The sequence below is a fragment of the Pempheris klunzingeri genome, chromosome 9 (assembly GCF_042242105.1).
Source record: "Pempheris klunzingeri isolate RE-2024b chromosome 9, fPemKlu1.hap1, whole genome shotgun sequence".
NCBI lineage: Eukaryota > Metazoa > Chordata > Actinopteri > Acropomatiformes > Pempheridae > Pempheris > Pempheris klunzingeri.
In genome coordinates this window covers 1,172,879-1,192,522 of record NC_092020.1, presented here as the reverse complement: position 1 = coordinate 1,192,522, position 19,644 = coordinate 1,172,879, and the positions used below count along the sequence as shown (strand labels likewise).

Genomic DNA, 19,644 nt, shown 5'->3' with positions numbered 1-19,644 from the left:
ATTTCTGAATCGTTCATTTACTGATCAACATGAATATTTATTTATTTAACACTTAAATTAGACCCTGTTATGTGACATAATCTCTGGCTTTTTTTTGCTTGTTGATAGAAATCATGTCAAACTTGTCATCAGCTGAAATAATTTCCAATCAATACTGGAATTATTGATTACTATGTAGTATTGAGGACAAATCTTATGTCCTTTGACTTTTTTTAACCACAGCCATCCAGAGAATAAAGCCCATGTTACGTCATCCCACAAAAGGAGGCCTTTCTCCTCCATTAAAGCTCAAGTTCACAAAGATGTTGATAAAGGAGACATTCCACCACCGTCTAGCTGCCTGCTTTGCATAACTGGCCTCACAAAGGTCGCTGCTGCTTCTACTGAGGTTGTGAAGTAGTGTTAAAAACCTACTACAGTATCCAGCACTTTTTTTCCTGCTTTTTTGCTTTGAAGAAATTCAGCTGATTTTAATTTTGATGATAAGAATATCCTCAATATAAATTATGATCTGCTGTGCACAAAAGCAATAAGCACTCTATATCAACTACACAATGGGTTTTTCACCAGAGTTGATAGCAACTGTTTCCCAGAGGTGGTCTGTTTTCATATTTCCTCAAACTTCACAAATTAAGAGATAACTAATAAAGATTTATTACACATTGGGTAATCAAAATATGTATGACAATCACTGATTGTGTTATTAGTAAGAAAAATAACTTAGATAACAAATTACATTGTTAATACATGGAGTTCAACTATAAAAACATGATTCAAATATAAATACCATTCATAAATAGTACAACAGTGATACACTGTACAACAGGCACTGAGAGACTACACACAGACTTGTTGAGTACACTTACAGACTTTTTTTTTCTTTTTCACTAACATAATATACAAACTAGGACAATATGGTCTCTTCTGGTTTCATTATTGTCCATCTCACAGCGTCCTCCGTCATTCTCACCAGTCGTGAGCAAACTTCGCCGTGGTCTTTTGTTTCTTCCCAGTGTGAGGCTGGAACAGTTTACTGATGCTGTTGAAGCCTTTCGAGTGCTCTCTGTACTCCTCATCCTCGGTCTTCTCCCTGAACCTGACCTGCTGCAGGCCTCCCACCAGCTCTCTCACCTCAGCCGACACTCCTTCGTCCAGATAGTTGAAGGCCTTCTTGCCATCATTATCTCTTTCATTTACATTGGCTCCATAACTTTGCACAAGTAAAACCATGACTTCGGTGCGGCCGTGTATGGCTGCGATGTGCAGAGGCGTGTATCCTCCGTGTGCTTTGCAGTTGACGTTAACACCAGTGCCTCTTCTCCTGGGGATGTCCATGAGGGTGTGGATCATCTCGCTGTTGCCGTCCTTGGCAGCCCAGTGCAGCGCGGTGAAACCTGACATGAAGTCTTTCTTCTGTGCCAGCCGTGTGTCCTGCAGCAGCAAACCGTGGATTTGTCCCCACAGTCCAGCAGCACACTTCACCAACCACTCGTGAGCTAGTGGCTCCAGGGGCACAGACTCTGAGTACTTTGCATCATCCCCCTGTCTTGTGGTCTTGCTTTGGGGCCTCACGTGGGGAAAGCCTGGGGGTTGCACGTCCTCTGACTGTCTGTTCCTCCAACATTTGGAGTCACTCAGTGCGTCCTTCCTGCAAGCTGGAAAGTTGGAGATCAGAGCTGGCACAGATGGTGCACAAACCTTGGCGACTGGTTTGTCTGTGGTTTTATGCTGATGCACTCGGGAATGTAATCCACAGTGTGTCCCTGGTGCAGACTCCCTCGGTGGGGATTTCACCGCTATGACAGCAAACACAGCTCCAGATTTCCTCGCTCTGCTGGCCTGATCCCCGGAGATATTCAGGACTTTGACAGTGGTTGTGTCCGCGCTACTAATGCTCCTTCCCAGAGGCCTCCTGTCCTGCACAGAGGCATGTTTGGCATCACCATAACACCTCTCATTTCTGTTCGGCGGACAGCAGACATTATTGTTCTCAATGTCAGAGCGGATCATCCGGGCTGACTCGGCTCGATCAGGGGAAAAACTCGTGTTTTGGCTCGAGAAACTTTCGTCCATCTGCGTTTTCTGCGAGGCATCGTCCTTAACAAAGTCCTGATACCTTTTCTTCACCACCACAAACTTTACCTCGTCGATCTGTTTGACCACAGCCACGCTGTTCACCAGCTTCTTGAACAAGTCTCTATTGTGCAGCTTTTCCGCGGGATCGCTGCAGCTGATCTGACTCCTGAAATTGTTCAGCAGCTCCGAGTTCTTCACTTTTCCTCCGCGCTCCAGTAAAAAAGACAAAACTGATTCTTGGGTCAGAGCCATTTTGTCCTGCCGGCGTTAAACTGTGAGCAGATATGACAGGGATCTTCAGACGGGCCTGGGGGGGATAATCTCCTCACTCCCCTCTCTGTGCCCATCCTATGACCGACCTGCTGCTTCCGGCGCCTCTCCAAATAAAATCACCCGTGTTTTCATGCTGTCTGTGGGCTGGCTGAGGGTTTAGCCCTAGTCATTACCAGATCAGCATCAGAGCTGCTGTTTTTTTTAATGTATGTCTTTGTCTTTCTTGTTTGTTTAGATGCAGACATTAAAAACATCTTATATGTTACACAATGGTGCAACATTAGAACTATAAGTATACGAGAAAGAGCATTAAGTCTAAATGTTGGATCCCTTGAGACCTGTGCTATTAAATTAGTTCCCCAAATTGATAAATCTTTTACAAGGCTTAGAATAAACATGAGAACCAATTTATTCAACTAATGATCATTATTCAAGCATAACAACCAAGCAATGATAGCTTTACATGGACTATCATCATGTTGTTCAGTGTATTTAACACTTCTGCCAAAGTGTCAAAATAAAAATACACTATTATTAATACTTAATAGATAATTACTGTCAACATGCTGATGCTGACAGAGTGAAGCTAATCTTAGAAACTTCATGTAATTGTGGATAGTCTGTAAAATCTCAATCTCACAAATCAGCCACCAATTGTTAAATAAATGTTGTGGATTAAATAGTGGGCTGAACTTGGGCATGCTAGATTAATAAAGAAGCTCTTAACGGAGGTAATATATTGTTCCCGCTGACATGTGAGCTGTGAGGCTGCGCAGTAAGTGTCACGTTGCTAGGAGACAGCTGGTGTCTAGTATGTATCTGCTGAATGAACTTGAACACATCTTATTTATTCCTTGAAAAAATGTATTTAAAATTAGTCTCATTATACAGTTAAAGTAGAAATTGATCACAAGTTGATAAAAAAAAATTTCACTAAAAATTAAGATGATACCTTGTCGTTTCCCATGGCAACAGCCACAAATATAGGTCTCATCTAGATACTCCTGAATTAAAAACAAAAGAAGAATATATCCCCAAACTCTCTCTCTCTCATTTAAATCAGTCAAAGTTAAGATCACGGTAGTGTGTGTGTGTGTGTGTGTGTGTGTGTGTGTGTGTGTGTGTGTGTGTGGCTGCTGTAATGTGCCCTCCAGCACCGAGGGGGTGTTGCCTCCAAGTGGCCATATTGAAAGCCGTGTGAGTGTGAGTGTGTCCCTGTGGATGTGGAGCGCAGGTCTGGCTGAGCGCAGATAATTCCTGCACACATCCAGCCACTTCTCACGATGGCGGCCAACGAGGTAGACGTTTTCGCAGTGAGTACGATGATGATGTAGTGTCTGCGGGCCCGCAGTGACTCATGGTTGGTGCCTTCAGAGTCAGAGATGGGAATTAAACTAGCTAACGCGCATCGTTCAGGTGTGAGTGTGTCTGTGTGTGTGTGTGTGAGAGAGAGAGAGCGAGGTGATGGTGACGAGGTGTGTGTCGCGGTGGCTGCGGTGCTGAGGAAGCTTGTTGTGTTCAATGAATCGGGATTTTCAGCTTCGGTTTTATTCCGTGGAGATGATGCATCGTGGAGACGTGCAGAAAGAGCGCACTGTGCAGCACGGACACACTGCTGTTTACCATGTCAGCAGCCCTCACAGGTGCTGAACTGACGAGACCGAGCACTTGAATGAAGCACAGGACAGCAGGCAGCAAGGGACTAAGTTAAGAGGATGAACACAAGTAGCCTCTTCAAGTGGTAGCCAGCGAACATCTAACTATGTATCAGCCACACAAAAAGCCATCACAGGTTACAGTTAGGTGTCTGCTGGCTGCCGTGCTGTTCACAGGTTGCTTTGCTAATGATGGAGGACTTAGTTAAGTTAAGGCAGTGTTTGTGTGTTGGTCTCACTGTGAGGGGGTGTTATGGGTACCAGGGCAGCCAGGAGCTTGGATGTCCTCCCACCCTGTGAAACAACATCTAAATAAAGAGCTCTTTGTGTGTGTGTGTGTGTGTGTGTGTGTGTGTGTGAGTGTGTGTGTGTGTGTGTGTGTGTGTGTGTGTGTGTGTGTGTGTGTGTGTGTGTGTGTGTGTGTGTGTGTGTGTGTGAGGAGAGGGGACAAAAACGGATGATTGTTGTATTGAACACATCCCGGTCCCCATGTTGAGCCTTTTGCAAGATGCCAGTGTCCCAGTGAGAATCTGATGTAGGACGAATGAAACATCCTCTAACTCCTCTATGTATGTGTTATTCTATATATTATTCTTGAATACAGATTCATGTGCTTTACTGTATTTTCATTGTTATAGTAATGAACATGACAAGTATAGAACACATAATGGATGGGAAATCTGTGCAGTGATTTTAAAAGTAGTACTGAAATCATCAGCTACTTTTCAATTCAGTGTTTAAAACTATATCAAAGAAAAATGTGAATTTGTTTTGTATAGTTAATTGAGCAAAAAATTCAAGAAGTATCATTGGCCACGACAGTTTCTGTTCTTTTCAGGTCTAAATAAAAGCTCACTTATGATCACAATCCGTTACTGTGTGCAGCATTAATGCTACCGACACATTGTGTTTAGGCTAAGCCCCAATACTAAAGCTTCTTAATACAGTCACAAGACTCACAATGTAAAGTATGACATCAGCGCTGCACAACTCCAATGATTCTCCTTTAATTCGCCTTTTGTTGTTAACCTTTACTGGAAGAGTTTGGTTTGTGATACTGAGCATGAACCTTTTTATAGGTCGGACTATTCAGTGTGTTAAGTGGAAGAGAGAGATGACCTCATTTGCAAAGGGTGCTTTTAAGCTTGAAAGCCAACTGTGGGGATGGGATCTGACAGAAGGACTTTTGTGACCTCACCACTTTAATGATTTTTGGCGTTGTTTCTTTGGCTATTTAGCGACAGGATCTGACCCTGATGAAAGACTGCTGAAATGCAACTAATTCATTCTAATATATTCTTTGTCCTGTCCATCCTGTTTCCAAACACCTCAGAATGAGGAGAAGCGAAACCTGGAGCTCGGAGGCCACGTGGGGTTTGACAGCCTTCCAGATCAGCTGGTCAGCAAATCAGTGGCACAGGGATTCTGCTTCAACATCCTCTGTGTAGGTATGTCTGAACCCAGGGGGAGTTCATCATCCAAAGTATGCTCAATGTGGCATTGATGTGGAATTAGTCTTTCTCTCGCCTCTGTTCTTTCCCTCATTTTCTCTCTCTTGTTTTAAAGGCGAGACCGGGATAGGAAAGTCAACATTAATGAACACTCTTTTCAATACAACATTTGAAAATGAGGAAGCCAGCCACTATCAGAGCGAGGTGCAGCTTCGTGCACAAACGTACGATCTACAGGAGAGCAACGTCAACCTCAAGCTGACAGTTGTGCACACTGTAGGGTTTGGAGACCAGATCAACAAGGAGCAAAGGTACCGATCCTAGTTTCACTTTTTGTCCGACTGAGCGCTGTTTTTAAAATATTTGAAAACACTTCTCACAGAAATCTTCAGTGCTGTTTTGATGCTGATCGTTAGAAATGCTCAGAGATAGCGTCAGAAATTTCTCATGGTTAGAACAGCAATGGCAATTAATCATTTCCCCCTCTTGCTCTGGCACTTCAGCCAGCACATTTACACAGTATGGGATAGAGAAAGAGATCTGGCCTGTTTCTGGCATGTCAATTTGGAGGGAAGAAAGGCAATACGCGAATGACTGGTAGAACGAATCCAACCTCAATAGACACTTGAGTTTTCCAGCAGCAGGGAGTAAAGAAAGCTGCCATTCTTTGGCTGCAAGACTGTAGCTGCAGAGTTTGTAACTAGAATACTAACATGTCTCTCAAAAAAAGAAAAAAGAAAAAGTAAAGCGTGATGTTCATACATGTGAGGATGAACTCATGATGCTCATGTTGGATGTCTGTGCTTTGTTTCTGTGCAGCTATAAACCCATTATTGACTATATCGATACCCAGTTTGAAAAGTACCTGGAAGAGGAGCTAAAAATAAAGCGCTCCCTGTTTGACTGCCACGACACACGAATCCACATCTGCCTGTATTTCATCGCTCCCACCGGACACTCCCTGAAGTCCCTGGATCTCGTCACAATGAAGAAACTGGACAGCAAGGTGACCACAGAACCTGGCGCTGTGTATTTCACTGATTAACGCCACTCGTCCCTCAGTCCGTCACTCGTATTGTGTTTTTTTTTTCTTTCCATGCAGGTGAACATCATCCCTGTTATTGCGAAGGCAGACACGGTGTCCAAGAATGAACTGCACAAATTAAAGATCAAAATTATGAGTGAGCTGGTCAGTAATGGAGTGCAGATTTATCAGTTCCCCACAGAGGATGAAGCTGTCGCAGAGATCAACTCCTCCATGAATGTAAGTCCTAGAAACACACTTATATACACACACGCACACCATACAGTGCATGTACCCTTAGTATTTTACAAGATAGTATGCATTTGCACTTTAACCACCACTATATCCTCACCAAGCCTCCACCCATCGGTTCGTATTGTAGCATAATAGTAGAATAATGAAGTGAGACTGTCTGATTATCATTCTACCATTGATTGATGTTGCAGAAAAGGTGGGAAATTAAGAAGAAAGAATTGATACAGCACAATACATATTTAGAACCATGTTGTAATAGAAGAAAGAAATCCTGGATATGGCAACAGCAGTGTTACTGTAGTTCTGTTTGAAACATATTGTAAGAACATCAGTACTATATGTTACAGACTCATCTTCCCTTTGCCGTTGTTGGAAGTACAGAAGATGTTAAAGTAGGGAATAAGATGGTGAAAGCAAGGATGTACCCCTGGGGATCAGTACAGGGTGAGTGCACCGAGCATCATAAAAGTCAAATGCCTCCTGCCGAACTATTACTAGCTTCTCAGCCGAGATATAAACGTGATATCATTATTGTCTGTTTTCATGAGCGCAGTCAAGGTTAAATAATCAACTGTCTTTGTGTTCCAGTGGAGAATGAAAACCATTGTGATTTTGTGAAGCTGAGGGAGATGCTACTGCGGGTGAACATGGAGGATCTCCGAGAGCAAACACACGCTCGACACTATGAGCTCTACCGTCGCTGCAAGCTGGAAGAGATGGGCTTCAAGGACACAGACCCGGACAGCCAGTCGTTCAGGTGAAATTAGGGATAGCGGTGATGTAATGCATCTGGGCAACTTCAGTGGAACTGTCCAAAAAAAAAACCCTGCTCTCTTATGATGCTAAAACTGGTGCTAAAATCCATGCTTATATGATTTGATGAAAGGTAAATGAATTAAAGCCACATGAACACTGTTCAGATGGAGTCATTTCTCCAGGGAAGGTTGGGTAACTTTGGGCATCTGTGATACAACAGCTTTCAAAATGCTCTGACAGACTGTCTGTGTGTTGTGCACTTTTGAAGTCTGTCCTTCACCAAGTTTGCTAAATGTCATCAGAAACACACTACCTCACACACTCCCACCCTCGATCAAATCCTATACAGGGACACATCCATGTCATCATTGTATCAGCTGAAGGAAAATTGGAATTGGGACGAGGAAATTGTAAATGTTTGGTGTGGAGAAAAGGGAATAGATAAATGACTGAACGTGTGCTAAGACCATGTTTTTGAATAAGACTATTAAGAAAAAAAGAGCTAATTTGTTTTAATAATGCTCTTTTCAACTGATTGAAAAAGATCGACTGATTGGAGCTGAAGGGAAAAGTGCAAAACTTTCTGTGTCAGTTTAGACTCTAGTTTGATCATTTAATGAACACTATAGTTAACTGATGTATTTGTGTTTATTTTTGACCCACATGAACCTTCATAAATTCATCTACATTTAAACTTGAGGAATTCCAGGAATGACTTAGCTGGTACAGATGAGTAATGTGTAAATCAGTTGCTAAGAGACGTGTAGTGCTGTCCAATCAAACTCAACCAGCTATGTAAACAGAAAGTCACTGTAGCATCACGAACTGCAAAATAACCTCCAGATACAAAGTTTTAGGGTCCAAGTGATGAATTAAACCTATTCGACAATCCTTTTAGAAATTATTTTAATTTACATGTTAATAGTGTTCATATATTTTACAGTGAGTAGAAAATATTGATATGGCAGCCCAACATATAGCTTTATTTGGGCGTTTAGTCTGATCCCATTTGCATAAAGTTTTTATCTTTAGTGTTCAGCTTTGTGATATTTTACTTAAAATCTTTCCGGTTTACATTATTAAACAGCATTTTTTTTTTAAGTGTTAGGTCAATGTCGAACATATTACCTCTTTTGCTCTTCGATCTAAATGGGTCACATGTGTTTTGTTGCAGCCTGGCACTTCCTGTTTGTAAATACTTTACAAATATTTATTTATTATAAATATTCTACGTGAGAGCTAGTTTGCATGGTGCAACCTGTTTTCATTTGGTGATGCGTTAATCCACACCTAGTGAACATTTATGATCCTCAGATGATACTCCAATACTGATACTCTAATCCTATCCTCACCAGACCGAGCCTAACAGTTTTTTTACCTCGATTCTCAGCCTTCAGGAGACGTACGAAGCCAAGAGGAAGGAGTTCCTCGTGGATCTGCAGCGCAAAGAGGAAGAAATGAGGCAGATGTTTGTCAACAAAGTGAAGGAAACAGAGGCAGAGCTGAAAGAAAAGGAAAAAGAGGTGAGGAGCCTAAAATAGCCTAAAATACCTACTCAGTGAAAATATACCCTATTTGGTTTGTCTCACATCAAGAGTTGTCCCATCCTCATCATCACCATCTCTAGCTTCATGAGAGGTTTGAGCAGCTCAAGCGGATGCACCAGGAGGAAAAGAGGAATCTGGAGGAGAAAAGACGAGAGCTGGAGGAGGAGATGAACGCCTTCAACAGAAGAAAGGTTGCGGCTGAGACACTGATGGGACAGGCACTCCAAGGCTGCTCACAGCCATTTAAGAAGGACAAAGACAAGAAGAAGTAAGTCTGTTTTTCTGTGTGTACTTGATTTGTATCGCTGCTGGAGTGGCTTCTGTCTTACACCATGGTTTGTCAGAGTTGTTAATGTCTCTAAATATTAATAACACTAAGATTTGTGAAGCCATTGAAGGATAATTGTTTAAATGCCACACGTGCATTATATTCACAAGCCATGGGCATGTATTCTCTAAGCCAGTCTGTGTGGAGGTGATTGGACAGAGAGGGGAAGACATACAATGTGATTAATAAGATAGTGTTATCTTCCTAGAAGCCATGTTGGCTCAGGAACTGATACAGGGACAGATTCAGACCGACACTGTGTGCCCAGACATTGTAGGAAGGGTCACAGCTTGGCATGACACAGCCTGACGCTCATTTCTCTGCGGGCTGACCTGCCAGACTGCATCTCAGGCGGGGGCACTTCTGTTTACATTCGCCCGGTCTGATACTCAGATGACCCGCGTAGAGCCGTAATCATTTCTGCAGGTGGAAACATCATTCGTCAGGATTGATTATGTACGCTCAAAACATCCAAACACAGTGTGAAGCTCAGGATTAGCCTTGAAAATCCACACTAACAAAAGTGCCTTAATGAGAAGTAAAATACAGTAGAAACAAATGTGAAGAGCTAAAGCCCAGTTCATGTAAACATGTTCACTATTAATGGAAGTCTCAACAGTATTCTACTGTATGTTTGACCTCTAAAAGGCTTTAACTGATCTTTCTTCTGGCTATGCTGTGTAACCCAGTTATGGAGAAAGCAGTAAAACATTATTATATATTTAAATGCATTCACTAAATGCATGCTCAAAGCATTTACGGGATGATATAAAGGACTCTATCCAGGATTAGGACTGTATGTTAAAAGAGTTCAGGTGCTGAAAATATTCAAGGTTTGAATTTTATATGCAACCATTTTTGGTGGTGCAGTCATGGTTGGCTAGCTGTGCTCTAGACATGCTGTCAGAGCTGTGTGTCCTGTTGGATGTGACCCTGAAGTCCGTTTAAACCTTTGATTGGAGCGATCAGATTTAGAAACATCTCAACAACGTCAGCTTTAATCTGATTTCAGTGCAGCCATAAATGTGGCCTAAATGAACGTGGAGATCCATGAGGTTTTTCAAACAAGCTGATTTCTTACTCTGAACGTAGCCCAAAGTCTTGGCCTTTGGAAAGGAAGTTACAACCCAAACACTGTTGCATTCCCATTTCATTGATTTATTCTTTTGATTTCTGCCATACCTCCAAATCCACCTTTTTTTTCTTTTTATCCATATTTTGTCTTATTTCTTTTCCCCTTTCAGTTGATTTAAGGATCAAACATCCAGGGAAACCAGGAATGTGTCTGCCGTCAGCATGGGAATGAGAGACTGTCATTTCTGACATTCATACTTCCTGACACTGTATTTGTGGACATAGTGTCACAGTGACTATGCACGTATGTGAGCCTGAATAATGTGACGGTATAAGCCACTGTGTACTTGTGGATCAAAAAGGTAGCTTTGCTCAGTGTATTTAATTTGTCCCTAATGCTGACTCTGCTAGACACACAATCCATGGACTGTTTTCATAACATGTAGCTTGTGTTATTTTATGTTCTTGCCATGAATGTGTGTTCATCTCCTACTGTAATTTAAAGGCTGTTTCTCAGTGATGCACACACTCTGACTTAATAGAAACAGGAGACTTTCAGTTACTGACTCAATTGAAGTGACGGTTGTGAGTTATATTATGTATTAACATGGAGTAAGTGTTTGTGTGTATTTATACATGCAGTTATTCACCAGTTGAATAGTCACCAGTAGCATTTTTAAGACCGTATGTCTAATAATGTGGATAATTGTTTTTTAATTGTTGGTAGCTTGAGGTGTGATGTCTAACACCAGACTATGCAAAGTTATAAAGAAAATAATTGAATTAATTTACATTAAGAATGGAAGGGAGTCAAATATTTTGCCTTCATTTATATTCAAATAAATAATGACAATGGAAAATCAAACATGGCATCAGTTCATCTGTTGGTCAGCTGAACCCCTTCAGTTCTCTGGGACTTCCATCACGTCAGTCATTTGTGTCGTTCAAAGCATTTCATATCACCCCTGTGGTCATCGTGACATACCAGGACATGTTTCTGATTGGTCAACAGTGTTTCTATGAGAGTGTTATTAATTTAATTCAAGTTTCACTTTTTGTTTTAACGCTCAGTTCAGTGGCAGCAACCAGAGCAAATAACAAAACGCTTATTAAACTCTGTCATCAACAGATTTTTATATTTCACATCTTGTTGAGGTTTGTCTAGTGACCTTAATGAATGTATTGAGCTGCTTGTTCAGATGAATGACATGCTTTTTCTTTCCCTTTCATAGCTTCTTTAGTCTTCCATCTGCGTGCTCCTTAACCTCAGGAAGAAATTTGAATTAGAAGAATTTCCACCACAACAAAAGATCACAGACTAACAATCAAGTGTATTATTTTTACAACGTGAAATAATTTTTTTAGAAATGCACTAAACATCCCTGGAAGTGAGTCAACTTGAAGTCTTCCATGTCTACTAAACTCTCCTTTAAGCTCTGATGCGGCGCTCTGTAGCATGGTCTCTGCATGGCTCCTAACCTTCATTCCTAAAAGTATTTAAAACTCTTGCCAAAAGCTCAGTTTTTGTATTGTAAACGTGCTGCCATCTTCCATTCGTCATGTTTTGCTTGTAGTTTTTGACTGATTTTACACTGTGAAATCTATATTATAAAGTGACATGATATTGATGTTTAATGTTGTACGGACTGAACATTATGATTTATAAGCACTTTAAATCATAGTAGAAATATTATATCTAATCACTGTAAAAGGTGCCCTATCATACTAACATGTCAACCTTTTATGGTGTGTCAAAAGATCTAGTTAGAAGCATTTCATAGCTTTAAACTACAAAATCTATATGTACTGTTGTTACATGAAAAAATCCTGAATATATATATAAATTCAGGATTAAATCTCTTAATGTCAGTAGGTCTATATGGTGGGTCTGTGTGGGCCCCTTGCAGATTTGTATATCCTGATGTAATAAAGAGTTACTTTATTGAAAACGCACCTTGTTCTCTCCATAATTGCACTTTTAGACGGTAAAGGCAGAGGAAGCGGACAGGCACCCGCTTGTGATAATCTGTGGTCTCAGCAGGTTCAGGTTCCTTCCAGACTGTTCCAGAAACCTGCCAGCAGGCCTCCATTTAGAACGGGGAACAGACAGCATGGTCTGTCTGTCTGTCTGGGTTATGAAAACAATCAGTGTATGAAATTCTAAACAATCCTGCACATTTTTTGTACGTTTTCATGGTTTTGCTGTTTTCTCTGTCATTTTCCCTATCTTGTAATATGTGACACCTTTTCTTGACTTCTCCTTTATTGAACATTAATATAATGAAGAAACTTAACGATGCCAGTTTATATTATATTTCAATTCAATTCAATGTATTGAACTCCTATTGCTGTGCTGTTCTATTTAAAGTCTAGTCATTTTAAGGCCAACATCATAAGACAGGGGACATGGTAGGTTTGCGTTTTTCGGTCATGCCCCGCCTCCTCAGCTGTGATTGGTCCTCCACCTCGTGTAGGGCGGGCCTTTATTGTGAATGGCTGCAAAAGTATCCAATTGAAACTTACATTCAGAAACGTCACCCGCCGACGACCAATGACAGCTCATCTTGTTCGGGCATGGGCTTGGATTTATGCTTGCATTAAAACCTGAACTGCCCTTTTCCCCGTCGCCTTACGCCAAGGGTAGGGGGGTGTGCATAGGCAGAAATTAACCTATGCTTAAAACTTTCTTTAGCGAAAGTTCATACTTACACTTTTTTGTGTTTTAAACCTCCTTTCATCCGCTTGCCAAAGCGACCGGAGGATTTTCTCCACTGCTCATTTTTCCACCACATTAAAAGCAACGTAACTTGACTCAAGGTAAGTTAATCAGTCTTCACTCTGTGTTATGGAAACTCACCTCATGTAGAAGTTAAAGTGATATTTGAGTATTTGAAGCCTTGAAACACCTCGTCATGTCGTCGTCTTTAGCTCAAAAGTAACTAAACTAACGCTGTGTACCATTTGAACATTGATGTAACGCTGTGTTAGCGTTAGCGGCGGTAGCTAACAGCTAGCGTACGTCGTTAACGTCAGATTAGTTTGTCGTTTGCCCTCATTAGACACAAAACTAAATTAATTAATTGCCCACATTGTCGTGTGTCACAGCTTTAGCCACAGTGGTGCGATTTAAAGTGTGTTACACCGCTTGTGTTTGTTGTTGTGAGTAGACCGTGCTAGCTCTCCATTGGTGTGAACGGCAGAACATGTCCCGACATGACGCAGGTCCTCTCAGCCTCACACAGGGCCTGATCAATTCATTATAAAGACTCACATCCACTTTCTGACTGTGAAAAACGTCTCCAAATCAGAGCTAATCACATATCTTAATAAACCTGTATGAGCGTAACTGTGTTTAATTATTGTTTTGAACTGTGAGAAACTTAGTTTGATGTGGTCCCGTTATGTAACTTATCCCTGTTCAGCCCAGTTGAGCCTAGATCAATGACAGCTGTTAGGGAAGGCTTGTTACTTGATAACTTACAAATTTGGAAACGCTCCCATGTCTCAGATAGTCCTGACTAACACATATCCCTCCATTCAGATATATTCGTATGAGTAAACTGCATTAAATTAACACATTTTACTGTGCTATAAGAATTAATCTTCTTCAAGTACAGCTGTTCTAAATTGGAGCAAAACTAATCACCAACTATAACAGGATGGTTGGTGTTAGCCAGATACTGTATCTTTTATCCATATGTTGTGAAATATTAACATCTGTTAGATTTCATTTATGATTATTTCCTAATAATTGTATAACTGCTGTCTTTTTCTGTGACTTTGCTCACAGGCTTGACTTATTTGACAGTGGTAGAGTGAAACCATATCAACCAGTGTCCTATTCTAGTGTCTAGAAATGCATGTTAGACACACCTTTAATTGTACAGGTATGGGCCATTAGACGATTAATTGACAAATTGTTTTAGCTCTAATATGTGTAAGTAAAGTCATACCTTATGTTACCAAGTATTACATATATTTTATGTCATACACAGCCTGATCACATTATCAGTATTGAGAAATTGAGTGAAATGTCTTAGTTTGATTTATTTTTTTTTTTATTTCCCTACCTGCTCAGATGATTGACACAGTGACTGGACCCGCAGCACAGCCATTTGCTGTTCAGCTGAAGGCCCTGACAGATCTGGAGGGCCGATACCAACCAAAGCTGAGCGGCCTGAGGCTCATCGAGACATCCCAGGACAATGGCCTCAGGATGACCACCAGACTGCGGGAGCTGGAGGTGAAGGACCTGCTGTCTCTGACCAGGTTCTTTGGTTTCAGCTCAGAGACCTTCTCACTGGCCATCAGCTTGCTGGATCGATTCCTCTCTGTAATGAAGGTCTGTAAATACTTTTCTGCCAGATAGAATCATGTTCGCTGTCTAGAAATGACAAAGGCTGTTTTATAATCTAGTTTCCTCTCCCTGTCCTCCTCAGATCCAACCAAAGCACCTGTCCTGTGTGGGCTTGTGCTGCTTCTACATTGCAGTGAAGTCCGCAGAGGAGGAGAAGAACGTGCCTCTGGCCAACGACCTGATCCGCATCAGTCAGAATCGCTTTACAGTGTCTGACATGATGAGAATGGAGAAGATCATAATGGAGAAGCTCTACTGGAAGGTGAAGGCCCCCACAGCCCTCCGCTTTCTCCGCCTCTTCCACAGCCACATCCAGGAGCAGCTCGATGCTGAGAGGTAAGGACAGCCGGTCACAGCCACCTGCAGGGCTGAATCATGACTCAACAAAATTATATTTACTCTACTAAATATGTCTTCCCATATCTGGCTTAAAAGAGAGAACTAGCCAAAAATATTTTAAAGGCCAACAGGCACAGCCCTATTTGAAATCATCAAGATTTTAGACATGTGATGTTAGAAAAGGAATATAAACGTCCTCTGCTCAAACTCTATTATGGTGTTTAACTTCTAAGTATATACATTTTTTTAAAAAGTACAGTCAGTTGTTGGTCATTAATCTACTTAAGCACAGTGATGTCTCTTCCAGTGAGCTCTGCCTTACATCCATCGTATTAAGTTTAAATCTTGACACTACAAGCGTTTTCTTTTTACAGCAAGAAGATACTGAGCCTTGAGAGACTGGAGGCTCAGCTGAAAGCCTGTCACTGCTCATTTGTCTTCTCCAAAATAAAGGTAGGCCAAAATAACTTTCTGCCAACATTTCAAAAGACGGCCTATTTCCAGTTGGAATTATGACGCTTTAAACAAATCCATAATGTTAACAATGACATCTAGCAGTTCTACTTTTCTGACCATTGGTTTGAAAATCAATTGGCTTTCTATTTGACACGAATAATTTTTAGTGTAGTCCAGGTGTACAGTAGGCCATCTGCGATAAGCATATTCATTCATTCACAAGTACTGTCGTGTTTTCTGTGCCAGTTTTCCTATACAAACATGTTTACCGTGTCTGCAGTCTTTTTGTGCTTAAGTAGCTACAGTGGGGCAAAAAAGTATTTAGTCAGCCACCAATTGTGCACCAAAAGTTCTCCCACTTAAAGATGAGAGAGGTCTGTAATTTTCATCATAGGTACACTTCAACTATGAGAGACAGAATGGGGGGGAAAGAATCCAGGAAATCACATTGTAGGATTTGTAATACTTTTTTGCCCCACTGTTCACCGTCTCTCTGCAGCCATCTCTGCTTGCCTTGGCTCTCCTGTGTTTTGAGGCCCAGGAACAATATGATCCCGAGACTGCTGACAAAGTAACCGAGGCCCTGACAAGTCTCCAGCAGCAGCTGAATGTAAGTACCAACCTTTTTTACAATCTTGAATATGTGTTTGACAGTCAGAATCAACATTTTTTGTTTTTCAGTAGTTTTAGTGCAGCTTTGTTTAGTTAGGCAGGCATGATCAAAAAATATTTGGCAGGATGAACCATTTGTCTATCACTATGTAACACAGGCTAACCAATCAGATCAATGATTGGTTGTCATACTGTGGATGAAACTTCTGCCAAAGTGTCATTCTTTGTTCTTCTTTCAATGAAGATATATTCTCCAGTTCACATAACTGATGCTTTAGCAGCATCTGCAATAACCTCATTAAGAGCCACTGTTGTGTTGCTGCAGCTGTGTGACAAACCATTTCTTTTTTGTGTGTCTCTCTTCTGTGCAGATCAGAGATGGAGACCTGGTTTGTGTGCGGGAGCTAGTTGGAAAATGCCTGGCCGAATATGCCACCACCAAGTGCTCTAGGCCCAACACCCAGAGGCTTCGCTGGACTATTTCGGGAAGAACTGCACGTCAGTTGAAGCACAGCTACTACAAGATTGCTCATCTTCCCACCATACCCGAGTCGGCTTGTTAAACCTGGCGGTACGCATGGGTGACCTTACACGCAGAGGAAAATTACAACTGACCTCAAATGATCTTTGTTCTCTGATTGGATGGAACTCTTTGAAGACCTTATTGCGGTTTGGTCACTGACGTACAGCTCCAGTTATTTTCCTTACAGATCTTCATCATTGATGATGGATTTCTTTAAGGAAAAATGTTACGGTTTTCCAAAAGTCAGAAAGGCTCATGTGCTACCATCCTGCAAAGTTTTACTTTAATGGTTGAGTTGCTTTCAAAAGTGTACAGTATGTTCTTGTTAAAATCCGTGCCACGGTGTTTGGTGTTTCCTGGAACGGGTTGCTGGTTTTAAGCTAATAAGTATAGAACCACCTAGGTCCTCAGTCCACCATGTGGAAGAGGAGGGAGAAGGATTTTGTGAACAGCAAAAATGGAACCAAGAAATCAGGCCCAAAATCCTTCACTCCCACCCTAGGTTGCTAAACTGTCCTGAATGCACACTCCTACCCAAGGTGATGTTTTTTTTTTTTTTGTTTTTTTTTACGTTGATATGGCGAGGGAGCTCTGGTTTTCTCCAGTGAAGTGAGGCTAATGACAAACCTGTCCATATGGCTAACCATACCTTTTGAGCTGAAATGTCAGCGGTTACGGATGAGTTGTTTTCACGAATTCTTGGTTTGTGTACACAAGAGTGAAGCACTACATGTATTTCAGTTGTCAATTATGCAGAGAACGCTAAAAAATATTGGTCATTGCAGTGGAAATGTGGATTGGAATTTGTATTGCACTTTCTTTGCCAGTTTCCCTGTTGAGTTTAAGTTTCATTTAGTGACAAAAATAAAATGTGTTCTCAAATTCAAAATGGATAATTGAATACACCATCTGGTCAACCAATGTACTTGTACCTTTCAATAAAACTTTATTGAAAAGCTATTGCTGTGTGCATCGCTCTCATTATTAAAACACAATCCATCCCACAGGCGTCTTGTCAAACAAGGCCTTAAAAAAGCCAAGACAGATGAAAGGGCTGCTGGGAAATGTCTTTGTCAAATAAAGTCCTTTGGGCCGCCCAGTATTTCTGTTCTGAAGGCAAATCTTTGAATCTGAATCCACTGTTCCTCTGCCTGCCATCGATGTCCTGACAGTGTCCATTAGGCAGAGATGACATCTCAAGTACGTCAGTGTTGTGGCATCATGGTGTCTGTCACTTCTGTAAACTGGAAAAATCTGGTCCACCACCAGCAAAATTTCCAGAGATCTCTGCACCGCTGAAGTCAAATCCAGGATTCTAGCAAAGAGGAAGTGCAATTGATTCATAGGCTAGACCTGTTACCTCTATCAAGCGGTGCCACTTTCACTTTCCTTTAGGAGTTTATATAAGCTTCTAAAAATGGCTTTATTCATCAAAACATTAGAACTACATTACTAAATGAAAAACAGCCATGATTTGCCATTACTAATAGCTTACATCTGCATGCACTTTGACCCTTAATCAAACTAACCTCTCGCTGGAACCTCTCCAGCGTGAGCTTTCTCTGCATCTGGTCCTGGACCCAGGCATTGGCACAGTACTCCCCCTCGAGCAGGGAGGTCCAGCAGTTTCCTGCCTCCCTGTTTGTCTTCATCAGAATGATCTGGATGTGACATTTGTCCTCTAAGCAGAAAGAGAGGTAAACAGGCCTGAGATAAAGCTGGTTTTTCTACGTTTAAGTGAAATCTGGGAATGTTACTTAGAGGCATGACACCAACCCAGCGTCCATGTGGCCTCGTCAGCCATGGTGGTGCCGAACAGCTTTCCCTAACAGAATGAAACAAGAAGAGAGTGAGCTTAGTGTGTGTTCACATCGCACTCAAACCACTACAGGTCACTACATAAGAGGCACCACTGTGGGCTGGGCTGAAGTCCATTTTCTGCTACTCCTTCAACAGCACAACTGAGAGGTAAATATTGTATTTTTTCCACTAAATTCTTTAATAACTTCAGTCTCTTGTAACTTTGCACACTCAGATTAATACAACCCAAACATAAGAAACAAATAAATTAGGATAGGATTCATATGCTACACTAAGGTGAGCCCCACCTTTACCTGCAGCAGCATAACAGTGATGTACACATTAATAAATCAAATAAATGCTTTCTATACTGATGCGGGTACTTCTGAACTTTTTCTTAAGAAAACATTAAAATGCACGACTTATACTTGTAGTATTTGTACACAGTGGTGTTGCCATTTTAAACAAAGCGTTTAAATTGAATTGACTTTTTCACCTTTCTCCATTAACTAGTTGAAATGAATATGGAGATGGGAAAAGTCCCAGAATCCCTTGGGAAGTTACCTTGAATATTTCCTCCCCTTTGACCAGCAGCTCGATGTCTCTGGAGCCCAAATGGCACTTGACCTCTTTAGCAGACGTCCCGTGAGGCACATTGACCTCTATGAAGACTTCCTCCATGGTCTGGTACCAGGAGCCCCAGGGGGTCTGGCAGGGGACGACGCCGCTCCTCTCCTCGAAGTGCACCGACATGCTGCGGCTTCACACCGGCTCACAGCTCGGCTAACCGCAGCTAGCTAACGTTAACCAACTACGGACCAGACGAGTTAAGTTAACAGTTCACCACGCAGTTAATGTTCACCGCTCTTCACTTGTTTCTACTGCTTAGCGGGGCCGGTTATGAACATTAAAAGTTAATTTAGTGTCAGTATCTGATGGTTATGTTGTGTTTGGCTCCCTCACGCTCTCGAAACTACTTCTTCTTCTTCTTCTCTCAATAGGGGGTTCACTTCCGGTTGTGAACAGCATTATGGCGCCATCTGCTGTGAGATACAATGAACTACAGCCAGAAACACAAGGTTCACCTGAGCTAAAAGACATAATGTTGTCACTTTATT

General features: G+C 41.5%; 4 protein-coding genes across 4 annotated transcripts; 2 read left to right on the top strand and 2 right to left on the bottom strand.

Moving 5' to 3' along the window:
• Positions 1–955: 955 nt before the first annotated feature.
• sowahab (sosondowah ankyrin repeat domain family member Ab) lies at positions 956–2,328 on the bottom strand. The gene has a single exon (XM_070836279.1). The coding sequence runs from the start codon at positions 2,326–2,328 to the stop codon at positions 967–969; it is 1,362 nt and encodes a 453-aa protein (XP_070692380.1). The 3' UTR covers positions 956–966.
• Positions 2,329–3,632: 1,304 nt separating this feature from the next.
• LOC139206852 (septin-8-A-like) lies at positions 3,633–11,726 on the top strand. Its single transcript, XM_070836447.1, has 10 exons — positions 3,633–3,662; positions 5,338–5,452; positions 5,571–5,766; positions 6,275–6,461; positions 6,558–6,719; positions 7,082–7,178; positions 7,323–7,491; positions 8,881–9,013; positions 9,118–9,305; positions 11,672–11,726. Exons 1-10 carry the CDS (start codon positions 3,633–3,635, stop codon positions 11,724–11,726), a joined length of 1,332 nt encoding a protein of 443 aa, XP_070692548.1.
• A 1,322-nt stretch (positions 11,727–13,048) lies between these two features.
• On the top strand, positions 13,049–17,686 carry ccng1 (cyclin G1). Its single transcript, XM_070836509.1, has 6 exons — positions 13,049–13,256; positions 14,518–14,781; positions 14,879–15,132; positions 15,510–15,588; positions 16,091–16,201; positions 16,575–17,686. The coding sequence occupies exons 2-6, from the start codon at positions 14,518–14,520 to the stop codon at positions 16,764–16,766; spliced, it is 900 nt and encodes a 299-aa protein (XP_070692610.1). The 5' UTR covers positions 13,049–13,256; the 3' UTR covers positions 16,767–17,686.
• On the bottom strand, positions 17,648–19,501 carry nudcd2 (NudC domain containing 2). Its single transcript, XM_070836510.1, has 4 exons — positions 19,091–19,501; positions 18,503–18,551; positions 18,256–18,407; positions 17,648–18,041 (listed from the first exon to the last, which is right to left on the bottom strand). Exons 1-4 carry the CDS (start codon positions 19,277–19,279, stop codon positions 17,958–17,960), a joined length of 474 nt encoding a protein of 157 aa, XP_070692611.1. The 5' UTR covers positions 19,280–19,501; the 3' UTR covers positions 17,648–17,957.
• Between the last annotated feature and the right edge of the window lie 143 nt (positions 19,502–19,644).

Coding starts and splice junctions, on each gene's coding strand:
- sowahab (XM_070836279.1), bottom strand. CDS start 2,328: ATGGCTCTGACCCAAGAATCAGTTTTGTCTTTTTTACTGGAGCGCGGA.
- LOC139206852 (XM_070836447.1), top strand. CDS start 3,633: ATGGCGGCCAACGAGGTAGACGTTTTCGCA. Junction 7,492..8,880: donor CCGGACAGCCAGTCGTTCAG/GTGAAATTAGGG, acceptor CTCGATTCTCAG/CCTTCAGGAGACGTACGAAG. Junction 9,306..11,671: donor AAGGACAAAGACAAGAAGAA/GTAAGTCTGTTT, acceptor TCCCTTTCATAG/CTTCTTTAGTCTTCCATCTG.
- ccng1 (XM_070836509.1), top strand. CDS start 14,518: ATGATTGACACAGTGACTGGACCCGCAGCACAGCCATTTGCTGTTCAG. Junction 15,589..16,090: donor TTGTCTTCTCCAAAATAAAG/GTAGGCCAAAAT, acceptor GTCTCTCTGCAG/CCATCTCTGCTTGCCTTGGC. Junction 16,202..16,574: donor GTCTCCAGCAGCAGCTGAAT/GTAAGTACCAAC, acceptor TCTTCTGTGCAG/ATCAGAGATGGAGACCTGGT.
- nudcd2 (XM_070836510.1), bottom strand. CDS start 19,279: ATGTCGGTGCACTTCGAGGAGAGGAGCGGCGTCGTCCCCTGCCAGACC. Junction 18,552..19,090: donor AAGGGGAGGAAATATTCAAG/GTAACTTCCCAA, acceptor TCATTCTGTTAG/GGAAAGCTGTTCGGCACCAC. Junction 18,042..18,255: donor TGGAGAGGTTCCAGCGAGAG/GTTAGTTTGATT, acceptor CCTCTTTGCTAG/AATCCTGGATTTGACTTCAG.